The sequence below is a fragment of the Hibiscus syriacus genome, unplaced genomic scaffold (genome assembly GCF_006381635.1).
Source record: "Hibiscus syriacus cultivar Baekdansim isolate YM2019G1 unplaced genomic scaffold, ASM638163v2 tig00018629_pilon, whole genome shotgun sequence".
Taxonomy (NCBI): Eukaryota; Viridiplantae; Streptophyta; class Magnoliopsida; order Malvales; family Malvaceae; genus Hibiscus; species Hibiscus syriacus.
Window position 1 is genome coordinate 110,546 of NW_024062443.1, and position 11,075 is coordinate 121,620.

Here is an 11,075-nt window from a genome sequence, read left to right on the forward strand (position 1 = left end):
ATATGCTTATCATAAAATTATTATTTTTAATTGACGGTGCCAAATAACAATTTGTTATAATAATAATAATAATATTATATATATATATGAGGATTAAATGATTAAATTGATAAAAATGTGTAAATTGAAAGATTAGAGGTTAAAATGAAAAGGGATAATAGTTAATTGATTATAGGTATTGGTTACCTTAATTTAATTTACTTTTAAAGTAAAAGAGCAGCCAATAAGAATATGACACTTGCCCATAATTTTGTTTTGAAAAAGTAAAATGTTTAATAATATTTGCTACTGCTAGAAAGCAGTATTAGATGCTCCTAAAGCAAATGGTTTCATGATCCAGTGGTCAGGACATTGGACTCTGAATCCAGTAACCCGAGTTCAAATCTCTGGATTCGTAGGGTTTCTTCTAAATTAATTTGGATTGACTCATTTCACATGTCTAATTTTAGTGAATAAATATTTTTTCCGACTAATCCGGATTGACCCGTTTCGTAAACTTTGGTGGGTGAGCATTTTAACGGTAATTTTCTGTATACACAAGAACTTAAAACTTGTTTAGCGATATCAAACTGCTTATCATTTGAATCAACGTCGTTGATATATATATATATATATATATATATATATATAAAGAGGTTCGTGTATTTTTGGAAATAAAAACTAATGTGGTACTAGTATTATTTTTACTCTTAGTGTGGCCACCAACTCAAAAAATAAACTCAATGTGGTCCTTTGACCAACGTTTTTCGTCGTTTGACAGTCTACGGTACTGATGTGATAATCCATATATTATGTTTGAATTACCAATTTAGTCTATCTATCATGTTATCAACCACGTGAATTGTCATATCAATATCGTAACGTCTTGATCAAAAGGTCACATAGACTTATTTTCAGAGTTGAAGTCACATTAAAAAAAATAGAGTATAGGGTCATTTTTATTTGAGAAAATAACTTCAGTGATCGAAAATGCCTTATAATATACGATTTTAACCAAAAAAAATTTATTTGCGAAAATGACCAACAAATTCGCAACGCGAACTCCAATTTCGCAACACAGGTTCCAAAATCGCAACGCGAATAGATAAATCGCAACTCGAATATGTAAATCGCAACGCAATTTTCCAAAATCGCAACACTAATTACCGATATAGGTAAACAGTACTATCGCAACGCGATTTTCAAATTCGCAACGCTAATTACCGATATAGGTAAACAGTGTTATCGCAACGCGATTTTCAAATTCGCAACGCTAATTACCGATATAGGTAAACAGTACTATCGCAACGCGATTTTCCAAATTCGCAACGAGATTTTCAAATTCGCAACGCTAATTACCGCTATAGGTAAACAATACTATTGCAACTCGATTTTCAAATTCGCAACGAGATTTTCAAATTCGCAACGCTAATTACAGATATAGGTAAACAGTGTTATCGCAACGCGATTTACAAATTCGCAACGCTAATTACCGATATAGGTAAACAGTACTATCGCAACGCGATTTTCAAATTCGCAACGCTAATTACCGATATATGTAAACAGTGTTATCGCAACACGAACAGTGTTATCGCAAAGTGAATAGGTAAATCGCAACGCAGTTTTCCAAATTCGCAACGAGATTTTCAAATTTGCAACCTTAATTACCGATATAGGTAAACAGTACTATCGCAACACGATTTATAAATTCGCAACACGATTTTCAAATTCGCAATGCTAATTACCGATATAGGTAAACAGTACTATCGCAACACGATTTACAAATTCGCAACACGATTTTTAAATTCGCAATGCTAATTACCGATATAGGTAAAAAATCGCAACGCTAATTACCGATATAGGTATACAGTGTTATCGCAACGCTAATTACCGATGTACGTACACAGTACTATCGCAACGCTAATTACCGATGTACATAAATAGTACTATCGCAACACGATTTTGGAAACTATGTTGCGATTTACAAATTCACATTGCGATTTTAGAAACTGTGTTGCGAAATTGGAGTTCGCGTTGCGAATTTGTCGGTCATTTTCGCAAATCCAAAAAAAGTTGGTTAAAATCGTATACTATAAGGCATTTTCGGTCACTGAAGTTATTCTTTTTTTATTTTTATTTTAAAAAGTATATGGACCTAGGGTATTTTTGTTGTACGGCAACCTAATATACATATAAGGAAAGACGCTACCGAAAATGTTATATTTTTTTAATATTTCTGATAAAACGCTACCTAAAATATATTTTTTTCTACCGAAAATGTTAATTGCGTTATCTAATTTCCGGTAAAAAGATAACATTTTAGGTAGCGTTTAATATTAACATTTTCGGCAGAAAAAAAATTTAGATAACGATTTACTGAAAATATTAAAAATAATATTAACATTTTTGATAGTTTATTTTCTTAATCGTATATTAGTCTATATTTCCTTAAACATCTCCTGGACCTATGATGCGTTGCCAAATAATAATAATGCAATCGATAATTGGATGAGAGAGAGACATGCAGAAGTAGGGTTTGAAGTACTGAGTCTGAAGCCACTTGGATCCCTGTTTAGAGAAACCATCCGAAGCTCAAATTCCAATGATCTGAAAACGAATCAAGCCTCACTGTTCTTCCCTCTCTTACTCTTTCTTGTCATTTGATTTCATATTCCAACATGACAAGACAGCTTAAATTTGCATGCTGCGCCATTGGGTCATCAAATCTGGTCCATTACGCCAATCTATTTTATCAATTTCTGTCGTTTTCTGGTTAAGATACTCACTTAAAAAAAACAACTCAGTTTAATGTCATTTTTTCCTGAGTTAATTAACTTGATTTGCTTGTCTGAAATGTGGTTTTAATGGCTCAACTCAACCCCACTGCTTATATAAATGGATTATGGACCCGCAACCTCAAGCACCACCCACTGCTCAACTACAAACCATCTATGCTTTGATTGGCTATGGCTTCGAGCTCCTTACGTTCCGATGGTTCGGGCTCATGGACCCCGAAGCAGAACAAGCTGTTCGAGAAGGCGTTGGCGCAGTATGACAAAGACACGCCGGACCGATGGCGGAATGTTGCCAATGCTGTTGGTGGGAAGACCGTCGAAGAAGTTAAGAGACACTACGAGATCCTTGTCGAGGATCTTAAGCGTATCGAGTCCGGTCGCATACCGATCCCGAATTACAAGTCGAATGGCGGCGGCGACACCTGCAATGGCTGGTGATAGAGAAGAAAGGTCCCGTTGACGTTATGGTCTTGGGGAATTTGAGCTTTCTATTATCTCAATGAATGTAATTCTTCATGCATTGTAATGAAGACTATCTATTTTTATGTCATAACGAGCTTAGCTTATTCTGAGTTGCTTCCTCTTTCAATTGGCGAGCGTTTTAACAAGGGAATTAACTACATCAAAAGATCCCTAAATAATAATTCGAATTTAAAATTAATCTCTAAAATTTAAAATATTCTAATTAAATCATTAAAGTATCGATATTATTTCAATCAATTCAATCCGTAAGTTAATTAATGCAAAAGATATGTACATATGCACCTACTGAATAAACATGCTGGATATGACATGTTTAAAATTTGCTCAGTGTAATTTTAGTATGTTTCATGCCAATTCTGAACTTACATTTAATATTAAAAATTAATAGATGGATTGATGAAAATATATTATTCGTGTAATATTTTCAAGGTAAAATGGTACGTGAAACCTATGTACTTTAAAAAAAATTTAATGTGGTCTTCGTATTATTTTTTTAGTGTGACCTTCCAACTCATAAAAAGAATCCAATATGATTCTTTGACTAATGTTTTCTATCATTGACCAACATTAGTGTAAGTACTTCGCCATTAGGATTCTCTAAGTTAACCATAAGTTTCTATAAAAAAAACATCTCGATGATTCATTTCCTACTATACCGCCCACACAACAGGAAACTGATTATTTTTGTCTTTATGAAAATCACGTATTTCAATGTTGTTAAACTTTGAAGAGTATGTCCGAATCAAGTAACCTCAGTTGTTAAATAAATAGTTGTTATTTTTAGAAGTCTCGGGTTCGAACACTAGTGATTGTAAAATATTTAAACGTTCGTTGTCAAATGGTTGGAAGTTTTTAATACTATCACTTAAGCACATCAAATTAATTAACTCCAAAAAAATATGAAACCGAGTTGTTTTTTTAAATGAATAATCTTAACCAGAAAACAACAGAAGTTGATAAAATAGGAGATTTGATCACCCAATGGAACAGCATGCAAATTTAACCTGTTTTCTCATGTTCGAACTGATAAAACTGAGCAGTTTTGGAGTCTGAACATGAAGACAAGCAGAGCAGCAGAACAAAGAACAGTGAGGTTGGATTCGTTTTCAGACCATTGGAATTAGAGCTTCGGATGGTTTTTGTCAACAGTGTTCCAACTTCAAACCCTACTTCTCCATGACCCTCTCATCCAATTATGGATTGGATTATTATTAGGGTAGGTAAATTAATGTTTAATACCTAAATTATCAATTTTAGTCTGTTTTAATATTTAATTTTAAAAAAAAAATTATACCTAAAGTTTATTTTTTGTTTCATTTTAGTACCCGTTGAGGTTAAAAACTTTAGATTTTGTTTCGTTTTAGTACCTTGTTCAAAATTTAACTTTAAGTTCTGAAAAGATTGAAAGTTTAGGTACTAAAACGGATCAAAACTTATAGAACTGATAGTTTAGGTGCTAAAACGCGTTAAGTTTTTAAGGCGGGGTACTTAAATGAAATAAAAACTAAACATTAGGTATTGTTTAGAAAAAATTGAAAGTTTAGGAACTAAAATAGACCAAAATTGATAGTTTAAGTACTAAACACTTTAAGCTTTTAATAGTGGGATACTAAACTGAAATTAAAATTAAACGTTACGTATGATTTTAAAAAAATTAAAAATTTAAATATTAAAATTGATAATTTAGATATTAGTAGTTTACCGTATTATTATTTTAAATCTTGTTGCTTCTATATGTATATATATATAGAGATATCTGCAGATCGGTCAACAGTAGCTGCTGCTTTTCAAATTGGATAAGATGATGAATTTTGTGTCTGCTGATTGGTCTTACACGTAGGGTTATGAATATCACGAGATATATTATAAGTTATTTGAGTTTGATTTGATTAAAATTTAATTAACATTCGATTTGAATGTTTTTTATTTGAGTTCTTAATGAACCGAAGTAAACTATTTAATATTTAAATTCAAAAATTTCACGAGCAATTCAAAAAATGATATATATTAAATTTCTAAATTTTTTAAATTAAATTATTAATAGTACTGACATTTATATGTTGTTTTTAAAAATGTAGTATAAAGTTTTCATGCATTTAAGATTTAGGTTTGAGTTTGAGTTTGAGTTCGAACTTTAATCGAGTTAAGTCTAAGAATGTTTCGAGTTTAAGTTTTATGGAGCTCGAGTCGAAATTCAAATTTTGATTTCGAGTTGGAATTGAGCTTGATAGTTTTAAGCTCACGAATTTTCTAATCAAGCTCAATTTTGAGCTTTTCGAGTCAAGTCAAACTCAATAGTACTCGAACTCAACTCGAATAATCATTTGTGAACCAATAGTCGTCTATAGGGGTGCTTAATGAGTTGAGCAACACGTGAGCAGCTCAAATTCGACTCGGTCAAAGTTCGGTAAAAACTCGACTCGGGTTGACTCGACTTTAACTCGAGCTCGACTCGAGACCTTAGCGAGTTGAGTCGAGAAAAGCCCAACTCGAATCGGTAAGTTCTCGAGCAGCTCATTAATTTTTTATATAATTTTTAGTAGTTATTTTAGAAAATTACTTCATACACTCAAAAATCAAACCTTATTTATTATTTTAATGTATTTGGGGATTGTTCCTTTGGAGTTTAGACTTTAAAATTACTTCATACATTCTTTTGAGAAATGTTTTTGGTTAAATTTATTAATTTATGTTTATATTAAGTTCTATATAATATTAGTATATTTATGTTTATATTAAGTTCTATATAAATTTATTAATTTATGTTTATATTAAGTTCTATATAAATTTATTAATTTATGTTTATATTAAGTTCTATACAATATTAAGGTAAAAATTTCAGTGAGCTTAGCGAACAACGAGACGAGCAATGAGGTCAAGTTTAACGAGCAACGAGTCGAGCAACAAGTTTTCTTAACGAGCACAAGTTGAGTAAAATTTTAACGAGCAACGAGCCGAGTTGAGCAACAAAATTTTTTAACGAGCACGAGTCGAACACTACCCAACTCGCGATCGACTCACTCTATAAGCACCCCTAGTTGTCTATCTCTTCAAATCCTCACTAGAGCATAAAACGGTGACGTTTCACGAGCTCAACAAGTTCAACAACTGTCACTCGGTCCATGTAATTGTCACGCCCTCAGAACCTTCGAGCCCAAACTATCACAATATCAGAGTTAAGGTCTGACGGGACGTGCTGTCTTAGACACTTCTGGGTCTTCTCTGTGACTAATTAAGCCTTACCCCAAGCATACACATTGACGTCTAGACACGTGAAATAAATAAAATCTAATTATTTATCATAGTTTGATCCTCATATTTTATAAAATTTGAGAAATTAATCCAACTAAATAATATTGATAAAACTTATTCTTAAATTCAGAGAAAAAGTCATAGAACATATAATATGAAGATCATATTCAGATAAAAAGATATTTTTTTAGTATTCATATATATATTTTATTGACTAGTTAGAAAAAAGTATCAACAAAAAGTATCATTAATTTAAATAATTAATTTAAATATTTTATTAATAAACCATAAAAATAATTAAACTTTATCAAATACATTATTTTCATTACTTTATTAAGAAAATACAACTAAAATAATGAGAGACATTTATTAACTTATAAGTTTGTCACTTGAAAAATCTCATCCTCCGAGCATTCTATCAAGCAAATTCATCAATCAAATCTTCATAAGCAACTTTACATAAAATCTCATTCTCGATTGCCACAAGAGCTAGTCCATTAAGTCTTTCTTGTGACATAGAACTACACAAGTAAAATTTGAGCAATTTTAACTTTGAAAACTTCTTTCGAATATACAAGCTAATCTCTATCACATTTTTCTCTATTTGGTAGTATTTTAGTGTAGAATGAGGTAGAAAAATGTCTTCTAATTTTATCTTTAACACCTTTCACAATGGATAAATCTCTTTTAGGACCTTTAATTGCAAAAATGTCAATCATTTGAGAATCAAAAGCGTCCCAATTTCTTGGATCAAATATATTAAACTTATGATACACGATATCGTCAAAAATATTAACATTATCAACATCAACATTATTAGGCTTATCAATATCAAAATTATAAACATCAACATGCTCAACATTTGAAAGCCCAACATCATTATCAAAGGCATTTTTCTCGTTTACTTGATCCTCATCACCATGTTCATTATTATTATTTAAATTCACATTATCATCAATATTAACGTTATTATCATCGACATTATCAATATTAGACTCATCAATATTAGCAACGTTTTTTTGAACACTTGGGACTCATTAATAAAAAAAATTTATCAAGTGCTCCTCTTTGGGATTGAGCTAACTCATCAATTCTTTTTTTCTTTTTATGTTTTTCACATCCAGAGTTATACTTTCTTTTATGAAGCATATTTTCTTTCATATCCTAAATGATTAGACTAGTAGTTATAACATGCAACAAATAAAATTTCAAGAATAATTAATAGGAAAAAGTATGAGCAACACAACCTGATTTTTGAGTCGAATAATTTCAAAAATTAAATTTTCTTCTCAATCTTTGAGACCTTGTTCTTCCAAAAATTAGCAAATCCGAAAGCCCAAAACATCCAACATTCTTATTCTTCTTCTTGAATTTGAATGAATTGAATTGTGAGTATGGTATAAAAATGAATAATATAAGAATATTTCTTTTTGAATTTGAATGAAGTGAATGGTAGGTATGGTATATAAAAGGAATAATTTAAGAATATTAAATTAGAGAATGAGTTGATATTGAAGAAAAAAAGTTCAAAAATTTTAAATAAAATGTAGATTGTGATTTGAGAAAGAAAAATATAAATATTATATTTAAATTGGAATTCAATAAATGTGAAAAAAATCTAATTATGGGAAACTAAAAATATTTAATTATTTTACCATTAAAACTTTGGGTTGTGTGGTAAGTTAATGAGATTCTGGAAATTAAAAATTGAATTGAAGAAATACTCATCCAGCTCAGTTGGTAGAGTGCAAGACTCTTAACCTTGTGGTCGTGGGATCGAGTCCCACGGTGGGCAATTCATAATTACCGGAGGTCTTCCACGGAAGTTGCTCTCAACCTAGCGTTGGGGGCAGCCTACTACCCTACCTCCCCCTTATCCTATTACATATGGGAATAGGGTCAGCTAATTTACTCATTAACCGTTAAAATTAAAAATGGACCCCATCAGTTATATATGAATTTATATATGTTAAAAGCGATGAAGCTCGTTTCGATCAACCAAAAATAACCAAGAGGGGGTAAATTGATTTTTTGAAGTTTAAGGAGTAGGGAGTACAAGGATAGGAAAATTTGTACAAGGATTTTCCAACAAATCCACTAATTTATTCTTTTTTTTAAGGATCAAGAGTAACATTTACAACTTCCTAGTTTTTCAATTGACTAAACTAGAACCAAAACCCCTTAACAAAGGATAAGAAATGTCTAAACAAGAAGACCTCTCTAGGTAGGAGTTTACAAAGATTTAGCTTACAAAAACAAAACTTAAGGATATACAATTAAGCTCAAAACACAAAAATTTACAAGATTTTGAAAAGTTTTTTTCCTTGTGTTTGATTACTTGAATAGGTGTTGGTAACCCTCTTCAAGTGTCTTGAACTTGTTTTTATATGTTAGGATTAGTTACTAGCCATTTCAAGCCGTTGAGATGTTTCGGAGCCGTTGGGGATCAAAATAGTCGTTACCTACAACTTTTAAGGCGCAGGGGATCGATCCTTTTACCAAAGGGATTGATCATTTTCCAAATATTCCGACCGTTATACCAAAAGGATCAATCCTTTTTGGGAAGCGATCAATCAGTTTCCTCGAGGGATCAATCCTTTTGTCAAGGGATCGATCATTTTGCTAAGGGGTCGATCCTTTGAGCCAGGGAAGCTTGGAAACATGACTTTAAAGCGCGAAAACAATCGAGTAAGTTTTGAAAAGGTTCGACTAAGTTTGAAAAATATTTAAAAACATATTTTTAACTTTTATTGGGCTTTGAATTACTTTTGAAGACTTTGAATAAATTCAATTTAATCCAAAAAAATATTTTACATTTATTTGTTATATCAAAATATAAGTTATATAATATATATATATATATATATTACACGTACACTATTTAAGTTTTGAACTTTTGGAAGTGAAAGAATAATGGGTGTGGGCCCCCTGATAATATCACAATTACTCTTGAAAACTAATATTTATATAAAATGGGGCCCCTAGGTTGCACATGTTGCTCTCCTCAAAAAGTTAATTCTTGATAAATAAAAGGTAATATTATGTTTAGGGATAACTCTCAATAATTTAAAATTGATCGTTAAAATTCTTAACATTCCTCGTGCTCAAACCAGTGATCTCAAGAAATAACAACAATTTATTTACCACTAAGATTGTTTGGCTTGTGCTATAGACTCCATTTCTAACTGAATGTACCTTTTTCATATAAATAATTATTATAGTTCTCTTTTATAATATAGTATTTATTTAGAATATCTTTTAGTTATTATAACGTATACAATTTCTATAGACACAATTATTTAAATTTGAGTCATCTAAAATGTATAATAATCATTATTAACACTAAAATTGCTTGATGAATATTTTTTAATATATATAGAGATGGGCATGGGACCTGAACTCGAAGGGTTCCGACCCGATCAAATCGGTTTTTTTAATAAAAAAATCAGATTCGAGTTGGGTTTTTTTTAAAAGTGATGTTCGGGTTGGGTCGGATTCGAGTTTAGGATAAAAATACTAGACCCGACTTGGAAAAAAATATAATTTTACATTATATATTTAGGAATAATTAAAATAATAACCCTCTATATATTATTTTTTTCAATTAAATTACTATTTTTATTGAATAAAAATATTATTTTTTATTATTTTTGGTCGGATCGGGTCTGATTCAGATTTTATTTCAAAAAGTTGGGTCGGGTGGAGGGTATATATTATGCGGATCGGGTCGAACTTCGGGTGGAGGAGTCATTGTTCTCGGGTCGGATCGGGTAAACCAAAAATCCGACTCGACCCATTCTCATCCCTATATATATATATATATATATATATATATATATATATATATACACACACACGTTTAAAATTATTAGTTGGGAGAGTCCTCCTGTAATATACTACCTTCTTACTATCTTATTTGAACTAATTCATCAATGATTTGAACAACAAATATTATTAAGAGCAGTAGATAAATCATAAATTTTGTCATTCAACTTTATTTTCACTTTTATTTCGACCAAAAAAGTTTAAATTCGTTTAATTTATTTATTACACTTTTGATCTACTCCTATTTTGGTCATTCAAATTTAATTTTTTAATTTACTCGTTAAACTTTCGCTTTGCTCATCTTTTGATCACTTGAGTGTTAATCCATAAATGAAAGGGCTTCATAGATGTATCCACATCGGCGTTGTGACTATCATTCTCTGGTACCTTTTCTGACCACTCAAGATATCGACAAACTGGTATCTCCTACCACTTTATAGCAGTTCAAATTTTACCTAAATAACTTTAAAACTAATCAAACTCAATCTTAAACTCAATAACTCGTAAACTCTCAAACCACTCTAATCTATAATATCCACCAACCGATCAACGTGGAATCAAGAAATCAAAGGGAATTCAAAATTGGATGTTCTTTTCACAAAAATGAAAAAGTTTTGGGGACATTTCATATTTTTTTAAAATGTTCAGTCAAAACTACATGAAGTATTTAACACATGATTAATCAAAATAGGAGCAAAATGGAAGTCTAGTGAATAGATTAAAAAATAAATTTTAGTAACT

At 30.8% G+C, this 11,075-nt stretch overlaps 1 protein-coding gene across 1 annotated transcript; it reads left to right on the forward strand.

Annotated features, from left to right (window-relative positions):
* Positions 1-2,944: 2,944 nt before the first annotated feature.
* Positions 2,945-4,437, forward strand: LOC120209335 (protein RADIALIS-like 3). The gene is made up of 2 exons (XM_039208380.1): positions 2,945-3,204; positions 4,298-4,437. Exons 1-2 carry the CDS (start codon positions 2,946-2,948, stop codon positions 4,435-4,437), a joined length of 399 nt encoding a protein of 132 aa, XP_039064311.1. The 5' UTR covers position 2,945.
* The last annotated feature ends 6,638 nt before the right edge of the window (positions 4,438-11,075 follow it).